The sequence below is a fragment of the Chelonoidis abingdonii genome, chromosome 7, assembly GCF_003597395.2.
Source record: "Chelonoidis abingdonii isolate Lonesome George chromosome 7, CheloAbing_2.0, whole genome shotgun sequence".
NCBI classification, from domain to species: Eukaryota; Metazoa; Chordata; order Testudines; family Testudinidae; genus Chelonoidis; species Chelonoidis abingdonii.
The window spans coordinates 20,559,773-20,577,984 of NC_133775.1; the positions used below are offsets into that span (position 1 = coordinate 20,559,773).

At 40.6% G+C, this 18,212-nt stretch overlaps 1 protein-coding gene across 1 annotated transcript in view; it reads left to right on the forward strand.

Annotated features, from left to right (window-relative positions):
- The first annotated feature begins 5,589 nt into the window (after window positions 1-5,589).
- IL12RB2 (interleukin 12 receptor subunit beta 2) overlaps window positions 5,590-18,212 on the forward strand; it is a 35,847-nt gene continuing 23,224 nt past the window's right edge. The window contains 7 exon segments of the mRNA XM_032771935.2: window positions 5,590-5,647; window positions 7,374-7,589; window positions 8,613-8,727; window positions 9,235-9,410; window positions 9,692-9,834; window positions 11,173-11,317; window positions 15,701-15,779. Of these exon segments, the coding sequence (XP_032627826.1) occupies window positions 5,590-5,647; window positions 7,374-7,589; window positions 8,613-8,727; window positions 9,235-9,410; window positions 9,692-9,834; window positions 11,173-11,317; window positions 15,701-15,779 (932 nt within the window).

The following is an 18,212-nucleotide window of genomic DNA, read 5'->3' on the forward strand; positions in this document are numbered from 1 at the left end:
ACCTCGGGGGTGCATGCCAGCACCCCCTGAGTTCCTGCCCTCACGTGCCCGCTCCAAGCGGTGACCGGAGCTGCGGCTTCAACATTAGTTAATCAGGGCTCAGGCGTAGCGCGCCCAACGCCCTCGTTTCCACCAGCTTTCTCAAGCGCTCCGGAGTAGTTATTCCCACTTTAGCCTGTCCCCTCCCCCGCCTTGCGTGCCAGGCGCCGGTGGCCTACCGGGCCTGAGAGGCGCCGAGGTAAAGGGTTATCCGGCCGCACCACCGGCTCGCCCGCTAAGCCGCCTTGGCTACCCTGCCGGCACGGTTGCGCGCCCAGGCACGCGGTGCGGCGGGCGGGGCGCCAGGGCAACCCAAGCTCAAGCGAAGGGCTTGAACTCTTGGACCCTGCCCCAGGGCGCTCCAAAAGGGGCTGCGCCGCCCAGCCCAATAGCCGCCGCCAGCAGCCGGTCGGGGCCCGGGCGGGCGAGGCGGGCGCTGTCTAATGACGGCTCGGCTGGTTGCTAGGCGCGGCGCACGCGTGTGCTGCGGCGTGGACTTATCCTTTGCGAGCGGCTTGGGACTGGCGGCAGCGGACAGGCGCAGGCGAGGAGCCCGGCTGGCGATGCTGCGGGGTGAGTGGCCCCTGGGCTGTGGGGGGAGGGGGTCAGTGCGGTCTGCGAATAATGGGGGGTGGGGGGAGTTTCCAGCCTCTTCCCGGGGCAAGGGTCCCCTCCTGTCCCCCTCACCTGAACTCAGCTCGTTGCAACCCGGGCACAGGAGGATCCTGGTTCTGGGCGCCTAGTGGGGCTGGGGGGGAAGGGGATCAGCTCAGCCTCAGGTTCCAGAGGCTGAGCTTTGAGGGATTCTCATGCAGGGTCAGACTTCACTCCCTCTCTCCTTTCCAAATTCCCTCTGAACAGGAAAGCTGCGCGGCGAGGAGACACCCTGGAAGGGACGTGTCATGTTGGGTCAATGGTGGAGATGGAACTGGACTTTCGTGGTACCTCAGGAGCTCTCCCCTGGTGACTGGAGCCACATCAGTGAACCCAGGCAAGTCTATTCTGTGATCAGAATAAGAGGACAGAGAGAGGAGTGTCTTGCCCACAGATGTTAGAAATGGAAAAGGCCCTACTCGATCAGCACCTTGTTTTCTATTTAGCTGAGACAAGGTTCTGGGAGGGAGGAAAGATTATCCTTAATGATAAACTGCAGACCATGGGTTCAAATATATTTATCCCTTAGAAAGTGCTCACAAACCTTTTTGAGACACTGTACTCCAGGCTGAGAATGTCTGATCTCATTACGTCTTTTGCGAGACTGACACTACACCATTGCTAAACACTATTATTAGCGATTCAGTACTTATTTCTGCTACTAAGGCAGGACATCCTACCTTTTTATGTTACAATTGTGTTTATTGTTATAGCAATGCATACTGAATGCTTCCGCAATTCAAATATGCATTTTTAAAATACATTTTTGCAAGCTATTTATGCATAAGAAATTAAGATATTTCTATTATCTAATGGATCCAGTCCAGCTCCCATTGAAGCCCATAGCAGCTGTGCTGTTGACTTCAATAGGATGATCAAGCCCAAAGTAACCATATTAATGGTTAAAAATATTTTACACATTTTTTATTTGTATTACCATTGCACCTCGGAACTGTAGGCGTAGACCCAGACCCCAAGGTGCTTGGTACTGTACAAACAGAGAACAAAGAGACCATCCCTGCCCCAAAGAGCTGTTGCATAACTGTTGCTAAATATAAAAATCCATGTTACCATGGAATCATTTCTTATTTTTGGATTCACACTATACCCTGTAATGAGTTCTGTTGTCAATAATCCAAATGAAAACTATAAAAATGTAATATTTTGAATGAAAGCACCACCTTCAAAAAAAAAGTTAGAGGTTGGTTTTTTCAACACAATGATTTTATTAGGTAAGTTACAGGTATTTTTAAAAAAAAACTATTTAAGATATGTTTACCTAACAGCAGAATGGTTAGGCTGCTATATAAATGCTATATATTTCCAATCTTTCTGACATCTGCATACATCTGTATTCACCCCTTTTTTTGTTCAGCATCAAGGTCTGTCAACCCACAAAAGCAGAGACATTCCGTAAGTGCTGCAGCTCTATCCGTAACTCCTCATGGGCTTGTCTAGAAAATATCCTTAGCAAAAGTGCAGCTACAGTGGTGCTACCAGCAGCGTAAGCACTACCATAGACAAGAAGCAGGCAATTTTTTCAGACTACCTCTGAGGTTAGATGATACAATAGTAAACACTCCTATTCTTGGCGTCTACTAGATTTTATACTATCAGTACCACTGTTGGTGCTGTAATGGTGCTGAAAAAACAGATATTAGATTTATTAGTATGGTATTCATGATCCTTAAATAGTACATGATCTGTCATACTGCATATGCTGTAATGTAATGCGCTGTTAGAAATCATGCAGTCATTAGAAAGACATCTCAGTGTTCCTATCAATGGCAGTATATCAGGCAAAAACTTCATTCTAAGCAGGAACTTTGAATTTCTTTGCTCTTGGAATGAGAACATCAGACTTAAAGGTGATCTGCAAAGCCTTTGTGAAGGATAAACTTCACAAACTATTTAAGAAGTAAAAATTAGTTGATCACATCAGTTACTTTAAGACAATTGTAGTACTTTCATGGACACACAGAATTCACTCATCAGCACTTCTGCATATCATATAGACTTCAAGGTTGTAAGCATGCATAAGCATGGGGGACCTTTTACTTTTTCTTCATAGATCCCTACCTCACAAGCTTAAAGAGAACCTCAGTTATCTTTTATTCAGTCTGTGTACAGTTAGCAAAATTTTCCCATTCCTGATATAGAATCTTAAAGGTTCGGGTTTTTTTTTTTAAAAAAAAAAGGAAGTTTGAAGTTTATCTCTGATCTCCTTTGATATTTGCTCTTACATTTTATGCTGTATGGATTTTGCCTATGTAACTTGGTTAGTTCATTTTATAGTGCTTTCATTGGCTAGAACTTAAGCAATAAGCAGCTAGCCAAAGGAGGATATGAATAGATGGGTTCTTGGCACATTGACTCAGGCAGTACTATGGCTATGGTTTTGCTGTCATAAAGCAAGCTGTCTGAAGGATGTTTACAGTTACTGGGCAATTTCAGTTTATTGGAAAACACGCCATTTACTTGAATCACATTAGTGCTGTGATTGCTCATCAGTATGGTAGCTGATGATTTCAGTGACTGCTATAAGTAAAGTTTATGCAGAGGCTGAGAAATTGTACAGTGAGGCTTAAGATTTTAGTTTGAAGCACTTATAATTACAGGTTTAAAAACATAGTCTTTATGAAATAGATAAGATTTTCAAAAATTACAGACCACCACATATCCACTCTCCTCTGTCTTTCATCCTCAGATACCTCTCAAAAAAGGAAGAGTTCACATTTCCTTGCCTCCCTCTCCAAAGGCCTGAAAAGTAAACTTCATATTAATGTAAAAAATAGCAAAGACTGGATTTTCCAGAACAATGTCTCAGACTTGTCCCCCAAAATGTCATGCAAAGGGGTCAGGATTTACAGAGCTTCCAACAGCACAAATACTTTGTTGGAAATAAAGAATTAAATCATCAAAACTTTGCAATAGAAGTATTTTCATTGCAAAAGTTCAAATGATAGGAGTCATAATAGATTCACTCTGCTGTAACACGCCTGATATGCCTTTACTCCTCCAATATATATGTGCAGCATTACAGGATACAGAACAATTACTAATGCCACTTTTAAATGTTAAAATACGGTGGAAAATAGTCCCACCTGAACTTGAAATATTTCATGGCCCCTTCTGGAAATTTTCTGGCCAAAGTTCAAACACTTCCATATCATCTATGTTTTAAAGTTGTTTATGACCAGAACTAGTATAGGTTTGCAGTTGAACAGACATATTATTTATAATTTTTAAAAATGTATCAATCCTTTGGAAGCTTGAAACTTAAATCTTGTTTAGTTTAAAAAAAAAAGTGTTTGCCTCCATTACATCTGCCTGCCATTTGTTTATTGTAGGGTAGACTTTAACTAACAGTTTAAAAGTCAGCAGTGTTTTTATCATTTGTGCTGCCTTTCATTTTGTGGAAGTGGATGGATCAAAGAATTGTGGTATTGCCAACTTCCATAATTTTATTATGAGTCTTGCATTATTTGGTGTTTTTTGTAAAGTTCTAGATCCTTGAATCTCTGGATTTTGTGAGAGTCTCAGGTTTCATTTAAAAAAAATTGTTTATGGCCTTCATGTAGGGTTGCCAGCCCTTCAGGATTGGCTTGTTGTCTCCAGGAATTCAAGATTAATCTTTAATTAAAGACTATATCATGTGATGAAATCTCCAGGAATACATCCAGCCCATATTGGCAACCCTAAAGGCTCAAAAGCCAGAAGGCAAGTAAGAACCACTCCACTTCTATGTTTAAAAAAAAAAAAATCATGATTGTGTAGGACCTGATCCATGATTTTCTTGGAGTCAACAAGACTGATTCCTAAGAGAATATAGAGCCTTTGACTTATAACCTCTCTTTTGAATTTCGCACGGTTGAACTAATTTCCTCATGCTGGAATAACACTTCCCATAGTGGCCTTCTCAGTAGCGAGGCTAGACTATGCCCTAAACCCTAGAGGAGTTTGGAGTTATTTAACAGGGAAGCTTTCACTGCCTCTGCTACCTGTTCTGTGTATAGAAGACACAGCATCACTCACTTTAGGGCAGTATCTTGGGTCACCCAAGAAAAGTCAGAACACAGACTTTGAAGAGTGGCAGCAGGCAATGTGCCCCTCCTAGTCCCTCTCCCCCCACGGTCTTTGTAGCCAGTGGATCATCCAGTTAACAAGGCCACTTACTGTTCTCTTCTCACCATTCACCTGTCCTGTCTGCTAACTCCTCCTCCTCTGGGCTCCTACAGAGCAAAATTGCAGAGTTTAATTCTGTAGCACACAAGGGTTGCAGAGTGCCCCTACCTGGCAGGTTGTCTTCCTTGTAGCTGTGCAAAGACTAAAATATGGCAGAACTCCAGGGAGCTGGGGAATGTCACCCTTAAGTACTGGATGACTAATCCTGCTTAGATATACAAAGTAGTGGAAGAAAGGGGAAGCGAGTAAGATATGAACAGAGATCCTTATGCTTGCTTTGCACAGGGGCTAGTCCCCAGTCTGTCCTTGTGGTTCCTAACCATAAACACTACAATGGCTAGCACTTGCTAGTGGTGCTAACCTCCTCATAGCCTTTTTAGACTGTTGGGCTGGTAAAGAGGGACTGTTGGGGGGGGGGGGGAAAGCATATGCTATATCCTTTTAAAGTGCTGTGGAAGGAGGCACACTTAGTCCATATGTTCCCATGGATATAGTGCCTGCCAGAAGCAGTCAATAAGCTCTCTAGCCAATGCCTCCAGTAAGCCACAATTTATCCGTGTGTGTGAAAGGATTATTTTTTTAAATTAAATATTGCAACAAGCATCTTTGATGTCCTAAGTTGCAGATGTTGTAACATAAGGAGTATTCTAATATATTGTTTTTTATTTTTAAAAACAGGGAAAAGGCATTCATTTCACTTTAGAGAACAAAATGTTTTCCACATGGCTTGTGCACGTGGCAATTTGGTGTTTGGTACAAGCAGTAACAGGTAAGTGTTTGATTTCTTAACAGAAACTTTGCTTAGAAAAATCTTGAACAGTCTCATTTGTTTCTCCTTCCATCTTTGAGTGCTTTGTTGGAAAATGCCTTCCTTATATTTAAGTTCCAGAGGTCACACAACTGTAACTTTGATGCCTGCCTGGATTGTTTTCTTATTAAAAAATTCATTTTCAGTTAATTGCATAACGCTGTTAAGAATAGTGGATGTGATTCTCTGCTCCCTTGCGCCTTGTCATAGAGGATGTATGACACTACTATTCTGATTTGGCAGCATTTTACACCCATGGTGCACAAATGTAAACAACCCTACAAAGTGCAAGGCATTGGAGGATCAGGCTGGTCTTCACTGAATACAATTTTCAGAACCAAATGGTGCATAAGATAAGAGCCAATACATGCAACCATTGGCAACTCACTTTCATTTGTTTATACTGCATATAACTAAAGTTTCACTTCTGTTTGATGTGTGAATTCAAGGCTACTACAGGAAATAACTGCTAGTAATTTATTTAAAGTTAGAGATTTGCTGTTGATTATCTGAGAGGCACATCTTGCATACAATCCATTTCCAAATAGACGGAGTTGACTAGGTTAACAAATAAATAGAAATGCTGCTCCATCATTTTCCAGGGCCACTGAGCAACATCAAATGTATATGCACATTTCTGTTTGAATTGGGTGTTACACCTGCCTATCCTTGCATCTGCATAGGAACTATCTCCCATGGAATTCAGAGAGAGTTTTACCATTCACCTCAATAGGCACATGATTGCTGCTATTTCACCAATATGCATAGTGTTTTTTGTCAGAAGATAAAGTTCTGCTTTCAGGTGTCTCCTTGGATTGTACTTTTTTCAGTAAGAAAGTAGGTTGGCTTTCATTCATGATGTCCCTTATATCAGTGAAAATTTAGTGCCAGGCACAAATCATAATCCAGAGTTCTAACTGGATTATGATAGAGGATTATACTGCTGAAGGATTCTCCTTTGCTTTGTAAAATACCCTATGCTTAAGGCCCTTCATTTTCAATTTATAACTCATTTTTTTCCCGCAAATTCCCAAGTTTTAGAAAAGCTATTACTTGGGTTTGATTGTTTTTTTAAAAACAAACAAAAACAAAAAAACCCCAAACATTTACACAAATTTTAGACCACTCAACATGAAAATACTGATTATGTTAAGAAAATCCAATCCATTACATTAGGTAGACGTATTTGTGTTAATAAATTAATCTAAGTATAAATGTGATGCTGTCTGTTAAAGTAAGGCAATGTAGTGAAGGATGTGCGTGCATACAAATGCGCCCCAATGCCAAGTCCTCAGAAAGAAAAGTGACAGAATTCCCTGGTCTCAGAATTCCCAGCTCCCCACTGTGGAAAGAGATGGCAGTTCAGTAATCTGTTGTTTTTTTCTGTCCTCCTGTCCCCCAATATTAACCCTGATACTTACCCAAAAAACTGAAGTTAATTTTTTGCACCGATTTTCACCCCTTTTATAAATTTTTGCAATGAATACTGATACATTTCTAGGAAATTTCAAACAAAAGGCTTTGCACATTCTAAAAAGAGATCATGTGAGTATAAATACTCATGCGTCTGACGAAGTGGGTATTCACCCACGAAAGCTTATGCTCCAATACATTTGTTAGTCTATAAGGTGCCACAGGACTCTTTGTTGATATATATACCCTGTTTGTTTTTCCCATTGTATTGTAGAAAATTGCAAAAGAGGAGACATGATTGCTAGCACAGATTCAGTAGTCCTTCCTGGATCAAACATTACCCTCTCATGCCGGCTAAAACAAGGTGAACAATGCAAGCAGCTAATTTTCAATAATTCTGAAATGGTCCTTGCATATGGAAGACACACATTTAGTTGCAAATGTAAATCGAATGGAAAAATCATCTGTGGAATTGACATCTATGTTGGAAGTAAGGAGAAACCATTTCCTATTTCTTATTCTAACATTTTCTTCTTAGGGTATCAGATGTGATGTACCTCTGAGAAACACATCACAAAGTGGTAGTGGAATAACTACTTTAGTGAGTCCATTGGTGATGGATAGGTTATTATAGCCAGAGTTATTTATTTGCTCTGGGCCAGATTGTGCCTCAGGGATCCTCCATACACTGATCTCCCCCAGTGCATGTGTGGACATTCACCACTGTAGTATCATATGCTTTACTTTGGGAAGAGGTTGGACACATGCATCACCAGCCCACTGTAAACACATTGACCCTTCCCCCTTTGTAAAATACTACATGACGCTTTATTAACGTTTGTGTCTCTCCCACCCTCCTCAGTGGAATGCCCCTTTTAGTGTGAAGGGGACAGAAGATTCCAAGGCAGTGGTAGATGGAAAAATCCCCAACAGATTGCTCTATTGGAGGGTGCAGGGTTCCCCAAAATGCAGATGTAGTGTCTTGGCATAGATGGATCTAGCCTCCAGTGGATCCCCAAGATTTGTGATTCAGGGCACAAACTCCCAGTAGTTCCCCTGTGAATCCTAGTGTGAATAAGAAACTGTGCAGTGGAATCCCATAGAGTTTCCAGTAGCCTATGGGAGATAATACTCTCGTGTCTCATGGGGAAAGAAAGCTTTTTAAGAACAGTCATCAGTTGCTGTAGGCAGGCTTTTGGGCCCCAATCCTATCCAGGCTGTGCACATTGAGGCTCCTGCATCTATGTAGAATCAGATTGTCTTCACTGGGGCTCTGCACAGTGGTCAGACCATGAAAACAGCTTGCTGAAAGTGGAGCTTTAATTTGTTCTTCTAAGTAAATAAAAAGCCAGTCTCCCATAAAAGAGCTAAGTTAAAAGACAGCCTGAACCCTGAACTTTTTGTTTTTAAAAACAAAGGCAACAAAACAAAACTCAAGACTGTGTAGAAGAGAGTTTCTTAATACCTCTGTTACCAGTGTTTACCTCAAATATTGATAAGAGTGTCTGTTCAGATCCTCCAGACCAGCCTGGAAATGTATCCTGTATTCAGTACGGAAGAGATGGGAACCTTACTTGCACTTGGGATAAAGGAAGACTCACTCACATAGACACTACCTATGTGGTACAGTAAGTAACTGATGGACAAGGTTCTTTTTGGCCTACAGTTGAATAATAGCTTGAAAACTTACTATTTCTGGCAGGCCTATTTCTTTTTATTAAGTCCCCGAAAACGTCAGTTGGCTTACGTTTAAACTATTTGGGGAAAAGCACAGTGGAGACAGTATATGACTCAGGTTCATGAAAATGAGTCTAGTTGCATAAAGCGACTATTCAGCTCACATTTTCCCCCACAGATACTGCACCACATTTCCTCAGCACCTTCTGGGCTAGGCAGGGTGCAGGGACTACACCCCATTTCTAGATGTGCTTCCCCCTTGAATCTGGATGTTTAATACTGGAACTGGTATTAAATAGCTCCTTAAGCTTGCCCCTTCCTAGGGAACATTCTCAAACTGTCCTGCATCCTAATATAGGTCCAGGGCAGGTTTTTCTCTGCTCAGTTACACCATCTGAGGATTTGGCCCACAGAGTGTGTGTTGAAGATTTTAATCACAGGTTTCTCTTTTGTTCTAGGCTAACAAATGAGACAGAATGCTTACATTTTGCAGAAGAAAGTATGAATCCTAAATACGGCTCACTGAATCTAACCAAGCTGAATTTTGAATCCAGTTATACAGCTGTAGTTGCTGCCTCGAATAGACTAGGAAATGCTTCTTCCCTACCCTTTACATTCATGTTGATAGACATAGGTAAGTGTTACTTGTCTCTGAAATGAGCAGAACTAGGGAGCTGATTTGAAGAGATTGAATATACCAGTATATGCCTTAGTGAATAAATTTCAAGTTTCGAAGACATCCAGAGCTTTGGATGGGGGTTCTTATTGTAAAGTAACATTAATATAAATTAATAAGGAAGTGACCCAGTGTAAATTTACCTGAAATTTATATTCCATCATATCTTACACAACGATTTCTAATCACATTGCATATCTAACTGGTTTTTGTTTTATTCTTTTGGTCTTTGCTATTAGTGAAACCTCATTCTCCAACAGATATTTTAGTGAAATTTGACAACATTTCTGCAACAAATTGCACCGTCATATGGCAGGATCAACAACAGACACAAAGCTTTAGACTAAGATACCGACCGGTTAACAGTCATTCCTGGAATATGGTAATAATTCTTTCAAGAAAAAAAAAAGGGAAGTTGCTGGTCACTGATGTTTGGTTTTGTTTAATTATTTTTGCCAAGTTTTTTTCCTTCAAATTTGCATCTCTTCTTTTTGGCACCAAATTTAGGATAATGCAATAATTCATATAGGAAATTAACTTTAATTTAAACATCCATCATAAACACGATCTTTGGTTTGAAGTTTTCTGCATGTGAGGCCCTAATCCTGAAAGAACGTATTCATGTACTTAATATTATGCTAATGAGTAGCCTCAGCGAAGTCAAATATTCATTTGAATCTTTTCAGGATCACGGCCCTCATGTCTGACATAGCCCTGTGTTCAGACATATATTAAGTAACTTGCTGCATCTCAGCAAAAGCCAGAAATTTTGTATTACACTTTCAGAGTTATAAGATATAAACATATAACTACCACACTTGTTAAACTGATGAAGGGCCTCGTCCAACTCCTATTGAAGTCAATAGGAGTTTTTCCCTTTTACTTTAACAGGATCCAAGTCGGACCTCAAATAAACAAATTAGGGTTTTTTAAAAAGTAGGAATCATATAAAGTATTGAGAACAGAATTTGTGAAAAATGGAAGAGTTTGTTATCTTCAGATTGTTAACTATAGAATTCTGTTGGAAAACTGCAAACCAAAATATTCATTACCCTTTTCTTTTTTAAAAGGTTATTTAGGGTTGCACTGAATTAGTTTACCATTGGTTTTAAGCATTGTATTAATTTTTTTTTTTTTTTGCTACATGAGGATAGCTGGTACTGTAACTCCCAAACTGATATTTCTGTGAGTAACCCCAGAACTTGACAGTACTGCAGAAATGAGCAGTTTGCTAAAACTAGAAAATTAGTGACCTACCAGGAGTTAAGAATATGCCTCGCAGCAGTTTGAGGAAACTTTTCTTCAGGCAATGAGCTGACACCTAAACTCCCAATCAGACAGAAGAAGGGCTCCCGGAAACCTGGCTGGTGATCACTCAAAACCAATCTCAGATTTTGGGTAACTAGGTGCTCTGAACTTATTATGACAGCATATGGGGTGTGTGCACATAAAACGTAAGAAAAAAGGTAATTTTAGGTAAAAGCACTCTTGTTTTTACCAATTATTTATCAAACAGAGGAGCTGTCCCCATTGATTTATTCCTGACACCACATAAAAAAGACCATTAAGTTACCACTGCTTTGGGTTCTGAAAACCCTGGATAGCAGTACAGGCTTCAGGCAGAATATAAATTATCCATAATTCAGAGCATTACTTCATTCAATCTTTATTTCCTCTTAAGTTTAATATTACATATGCTTTACATTTAATGCCATTAAAGGTTGAAACTTTAAATTCTACAAGATATAATCTACATGATCTGAAGCCACATACAGAGTATGAATTTCAGGTTTGCTGCAAATTTCACCCCAACAGAGGAATGTGGAGTGACTGGAGCACATTTCGAATACAGACTCCAGAAGCAGGTAATAAAATATGCAGTTTGCCATGTTAATCTGTTGTCTAACATGTATTTAGAAATTGTTTGAGAACAGTTTAATATTAATAAATGCAAAATGTGGGGCAGATTCTACCATCAGTTACAGCTGTGTAAATCCAGGAGTAGAGATAGTCGGAAATTGGAATTCCTGTTCATTGGGAAATTCCAAAATGTCAGACAAAATAATTCATTTGGAAATGGAACAAAAATTAAATTTCTGAAGTTTCCTGCAAAACAGGAATTCCAAAAATGTTGTTTATTAAAAGCTGAAATATTATTTCATTTTGATCTTTTTGAAATGTTTCCAAGGCTCTTGGAGCCCACAGGCAGGGAGCCCAGGAGCCAGGGCTCCTAAGAATGCTGAGCTGGGAACCTGGAAGCCCTAGTTCTGGAGTCATCTGCCTGACATACTGCCCTGGAGCTGGGGACCCTGGGACCCAGACTGCCAATGAACCACAGGCCTGGGAGCAGAGGTTGCCAAGGAGCTGCACCCTGAATGCCAGGACTTTCAGGCTCTCCACTACCTATCAGCCTGCCGGGTGGGCTGCTGAGAGGCCAAGCATGGTGGCAGGAAAGCCAGGCAGGCTTCCTTTAGAAACCTGCCTAGTTTCTGTTGTCAGTTTCAACTAACTTGACATGTTTCTTTGGAACATTTTGATTGAAACAAATTGGCATTTTCTGATGGAAAAACGTTCTGTTGGAAAATTTCTCAACAGCTCTATCCAGAAGTCAGTGGAGTCACTTCTGACTTACACTGTTGTAACAGAGCAGAATCTGGCCATGTGTTCTGACAGGCAAACACACAATAAAATATGAGGTGAACAGTAGATGTTGCCACTATTCCATATTGTAGGAATAGGTGACAGTTTCTAGGAACACATAGTAAGACCATAAAGAGAATTAGTATTAATCAGTTTGTGCCAGCTCTAATATAAGATATGTGATGCTCACTATCGGGTCATGTGTTTGCTAGCTTGACTTCAAAACTACACCCTATGAAATCACATAGTACAGACTTTTCAGCTCTTCTTAAAGAAGAAAACTTCTCAGAAGTTTGTCTGTCAAAGTTGTGTTAGTTTGGCACCAGCTCCTTTGATCTTACACATACCTTTGATATATTTTTAAGTTATTATAAAACCTACAGGATCTTACTATGACTCATGCAATTTACCACCATTGACAGCATCAGTTTCTGTATGAAGCATTGACTGATAAGGTGTGAACTTTTTCTCCCCCGTAACAATTTCCTTCTTGTAAGCCTTTGTACGCACATTGGGTTGCTATAGTATTTCAGTTAACTGTTAGGATTTCAGTTAGGGTGGAGAGGAGCATTTAATCTTTTCCCCAGCTAAACGTGAAATAAGACTCTCAAACTAATCAACAAGTATGCTCTAGCCTCACTCCAACTGATCTCAATAGGAGTCATTAGTGAGAAGTCATAGGGACAAAATGGCTACACTGCTACCTAAAATAATTAATGTGCAGAATTCAAAGCTCTGCTTTTAATATAAGAATGAATTTTTTAAAAAGGTACTTATTTTCAAGTCTCTATAAGGTCTGGTCCTGCATTGGGACATGTTACATTTAAGCACCATTCTGGAATTTCTGTTCATTCAAGCACCTTGTATAGGATATATGTGCAAATAGCCTTGAAGGAGGAATATTTGAGTTTGATAAATTCATTTTTGATTCTTTGGGAAAAAAACCCCTCTATCTCATCATCTAGTAGTGCTTAGTATTGGGAGAATTAAATCCTACACTTTTCCCCTCCTTTAGCTAAGATTAATAAGGTTGTGGGAGATTTACAGGTGATATGGGGCAAGAATTATTAGCATTGCTTATATTAAGGATTTATCTACTCCTTGCATGCAGTCCCAATCACATTGCAGTCAGATTTGTCCATGAGCTCCTTGCTTTTGTTTTAGGGTTATTAGTAACTATTTGTTCTTATTTGAGTTGTGGTGTTTTTCTTTCTTCAAAACTGATTTCACTAGTGTATGCTGAACCAATCTATAGTATCTTTTGTTTACTAGTTTTCTTCTTGTCTTGCTACTTCTTTCTGATTTTGAACTACTTGAGCACATAGGCCAAAAGTCAGTGGGCATTCTCCACACTCAGTTTGCTTGATTTTTTTTTCTACTGTGGGTTTATTAAAAACTTAAGCCAAAGTTAATCAGATATCTTATTTCTGCTAAATCTTAAAAAAGTCTTTCATGAACATTTTTCTTCTTTGGGCTAACTGCAACTTTTGACACCACTAATGATAGAATCATAGAATATCAGGGTTGGAAGGGACTTCAAGAGATCATCTAGTCCAACCCCCTGCTTAAAGCAGGACTAATTCCCAACTAAATTATCCCAGCCAGGGCTTTGTCAAGCCTGACCTTAAAAACCTCTAAGGAAGGAGATTCCACCACCTCCTTAGGTAACCCATTCAGTGCTTCACCACCCTCCTAGTGAAAAAGTTTTTCTTAATATCCAACCTAAACCTCCCCCACTGCAACTTAAGACCATTACTTCTTGTTCTGTCATTTGCTACTACTGAGAACAGTCTAGATCCATTCTCTTTGGAACCACCTTTCAGGTAGTTTAAAGTAGCTATCAAATCCCCCCTCATTCTTCTCTTCTACAGACTAAACAATCCCAGTTCCCTCAGCCTCTCCTCATAAGTCATGTGCTAGAGCCCCCTAATCATTTTTGTTGCCTTCCGCTGGACTCTTTCCAATTTTTCCACATCCTTCTTGTAGTTTGTGGCCCAAAACTGGACACAGTACTCCAGATAAGACCTCACCAATGTCAAATAGAGGGGAACGATCACATCCCTCTGCACACTGTTAATTCATATCCAGCTTCTCATTCACTGTAACCCTAAGTCCTTTTCTGCAGAACTGCTGCCTAGCCATTTGGTCCCTAGTCTGTAGCAGTGCATGGGATCCTAAGTGCAGGACTCTGCACTAGTCCTTGTTGAACCTCATTAGATTTCTTTTGGCCCAATCCTCTAATTTGTCTAGGTTCCTTTATCCTATACCTACTTATTCATTATGAACAAGTATTATTTTCAGTAACATAATAAGAAACGGTATATTCCCATTGAGCTTAGATCTAGTGCTCTTTCTACCAAGAAAGTAAGTCACAAATAGATATAAATCGTACAAGAAAAACCCTGCTAGAATCCCTAACCAGATCAGCCACACGATCTCCGGTTCATTCACTCGCATGTCCACCAATGTAATATACGTCATCATATGCCAGCAATGCTCCTCTGCTATATACATCGGCCAAACTGGACAGTCTCTACAGAAAAGGATAAGTGGACACAAATCAGATATTAGGAACAGCAATATACAAAAACCTGTAGGAGAACACTTCAACCTCCCTGGCCACACTATAGCAGATCTTAAGGTGGCTGTCCTGCAGCAAAAAAACTTCAGGACCAGACTTCAAAGAGAAACTGCTGAGCTTCAGTTCATCTGCAAATTTGACACCATCAGCTCAGGATTAAACAAAGACTGTGAATGGCTTGCCAACTACAAACCAGTTCTCCTCTCTGGTTTTTATACCTCAACTGCTAAACAGGGCCTCATCCTCACCTGATTGAACTAACCTCGTTATCTCTAGCTTGCTTGCATATATATACCTGCCCTGGAAATTTCCACTACATGCATCCAATGAAGTGGGTATTTACCCACGAATGCTCATCTCCAAAACGTCTGTCTATAAGGTGCCAAAGGATTCTTTGCAGCTTTTACAGATCCAGACTAATACGGCTACTCCTCTGATACCTACCAGAATGTTTTATCTATGGAGCTTTAATCTGCCTTGAGTAGCCACAGAAAAGTTTGTTTTTCTACTGGCTCAACATCTGCAAACAGACAAACAAAAAAAACCTGTCCAGTGCTTGAGTCCTGTGGCATAACCACGAGGTTACTGTTTTAGTGGCTGAATGGTTTAACTCTCCAAGTTTTATGCAACTATTAGCAGCTGATGTTGTAGCATGCTCTTATACATTGAATGATGGCAGGATGTAGCCTTAAGAATGTATCCGAGTTTATGGTTGGATGGATGCCCTAGAATCTTATTTCTCTTGTACAATCACACCACTAAACATAACCTACCTGTCTAGTACTTATATTGTCGTCAATCTATAAACATTTCTGAAGTGCCTCTCGCTGTAGCCTCTAAGTGCTATCCAGAATGAAAAATCAGAAAGAGTCCCTTCAAGATCTTAGCCTGCATGGTTTTGTGCCATTTTAGACACCATTCTGTTTATCAGTTAGACTTCGCAGGGCTTTCCTCAACCTCTTCAACATTTTCAGATTTGTATCAAAGTGCAGTCATAAACTCGACAACATTTTTCTCCCCCAACCAGTGCCAAGTGGGTTGTTAGATGTCTGGTACATAATGCAGGATTATGGATCACCCAAAACACAGAATATCAACTCTCTTTGAAGGTAAGATTTTACTAATCTAAGTGAATTTAAAAGTATTAGTGAAGTTGTCCATAAATAGATAGCTAAGGGTAATGTTCTTTTACCTGCAAAGGGAACCAAACACCTGAACCAGAAGGACAATCAGAGAACCGGAATTTTTAAAAGCAGGGGAGGGAACCTCTGGAGGTCTGGCTTATTCTGTGTCTTTTGGGTTTCTTTTCGGCATGAGAGAACACACGTTCTTTCTTATCTCCAAGCTTCTTTCTAGCCTCCGCTGCTTCCGAGTTGTAAGTACAAAAGGAAAAAGCAATAGGTTTATATTTTGTAGTTGTATATTGCATGTGTGTAACTTTGGCTGGACTGGTTTAAATGTGCTATTTTTTGAATCAGACTGTTATGTCCTATTCTTCTCCATTATAAGCAACAGCCTGTATTGATTCTTGAATGCAGAGTTGATATTCTACCGTAATTTTCTCTCTTTTTATATAAAGTTTCTTTTAAAAACTGGTTGAGGTTTTTGGTTTCTCTGGTTAAGTTACGGCTCTCCGATGGGAGGAGAAAATCTCTTTGTCTTAGCTTGACCAGGTTTGAATGCATAGCCTCAGGGGGAGGTAAATTGCCCTCGATGGTTTGCAGTCAAGGAGTTTAGTACAGCATCGCTCAGGCTAACCCAGGGAGTGGGGAAGCTGGGGATGAGATAGGGAGACCCAGGGGTTCTGGGTCTTGGGGGTCCCCCAGGGATAGGTTTGGGGTGACCAGGAGCCCTGAATCCTGGTTGGTGGCAGCGAGATCAGATCCAAGCTGGTAATTTAAGCTTTCATGTTAGCTTTCATGTTAGCTTCTCAGTTTATGAACGCTAAGGTTTAAATCTGAGTTGGAGGCTATTACAGAAGTTTGAAGCAGACACTGTGTTTTACTGTGTTTGAAGAGTAAGGGCTTAGAGCAAAGAAAAACACAGTTCCCTGTCTCCTGCTAACAGCAGAAAGAGAGCTACCTCCTTGCCTCCCTTTCTTAAGGGAACAGACCAATGAGGAGAGGAAATTCAGCTACTTGTGAGTTTTCTTCTCCTCTTTGATCGGTGCAGCAAAGACTCACCAGGTAGGGGAATGTGAAGAGGGAGCCAGTTCCTGGCTGAAGAGTTTTTGGGGTCCCAACATTTCCTGCCAGTGGCTGGAGAAGGAGTAGCAATACCTGATCAGGGGAGTGAAAGTGTTCCAGCTATGGTTTCTGACCCCTTTCCTTTAAAAAAGGATCCTCTCCATCACTACTTCCCCCTTCCTTCCAGGGAATCATAGAATATCAGAGTTGGAAGGGACCTCAGGAGGTCATCTAGTCCAACCCCCTGCTCAGAGCAGGACCAATTCCCAACAAAATCATCCCAGCCATAGCTTAGGAGAGACAATATCCATGTTCTCTTCCCCCTCCCCAACATTTCAACTCTCATCCCTGCTGCGGGGAAGACATATTTTGAAATACCTTTTGGGGTGTTATTTATAATATCTTAATCTGAGGATCTTCTAAAATGTGGGAAGTTTCATGGGGCATTTCAAAATTTAAGATCAGAATGGCCACAATGGGTCAGACCAATGGTCCAGTCTAGCCCAGTATGCTGTCTTCCAACAGTGGCCAATGCCATGTGCTTCAGAGGGAATGAACAGAATAGGCAATCGTCAAACAATCCATTCTGTCGTCCACTCCCAGTTTCTGGCAATCAGAGGCTAGGGACACTCAGAGTGTGAGGTTGCGGCCTTGATCATCTTGGCTAATAGCTATTGTTGGACCTGTCCTCCATGAGTTTATCTAGTTCTTTTTTTAATCTCATTGTAGTTTTGGCCTTCACAGCTTACCCTAGCAACAAGTTCCACAGGTTGACTTTGGGTTGTGTGAAGACATACTTCCTTCTGTTTGTTTTAAACCTGCTGCCTATTAATTTCATTGGGTGACTCCTAGGTTCTTGTGTTATATGAGGAAGTAACACTTCCTTTGTATCTGGTAAATTATTGACATGACAGCTGCTACTTCTAGTCAGAACAAATATGCTTCTGCTAATTAAAAGCAATATATTCAGATCTTCTCCAACATGAAGTGCCACTGCTGACTAGCTAATTTCTGATAAGGAGTTACAGCTAACCAGTCTCAATAAGCTTTCAAATAATGCCTAGGGGTTACTGTACTTCCTCCAGGCTCTAGAATAGAGGTAGGAAGGAAGTGAAAATGTGTTACTAAAGGACAGGTGTTGATATGAGTATCATTTTCTAGCGAAGAGGACTATTACTATAGCTGTCTGATTCAGAAAAATGTTACCTCACCTTGAAATGGGTATTGGATGTGATACAGCATGGCCAGAGGGCAGCATAAGAGTGTTAGCAGGGGGCCTTATTCCCTGCCAAGGGAGGAAGGTTTGCTTTAGATTAACTAGAACAGCTGTGGCCAATTAGAGCACCTGACTCC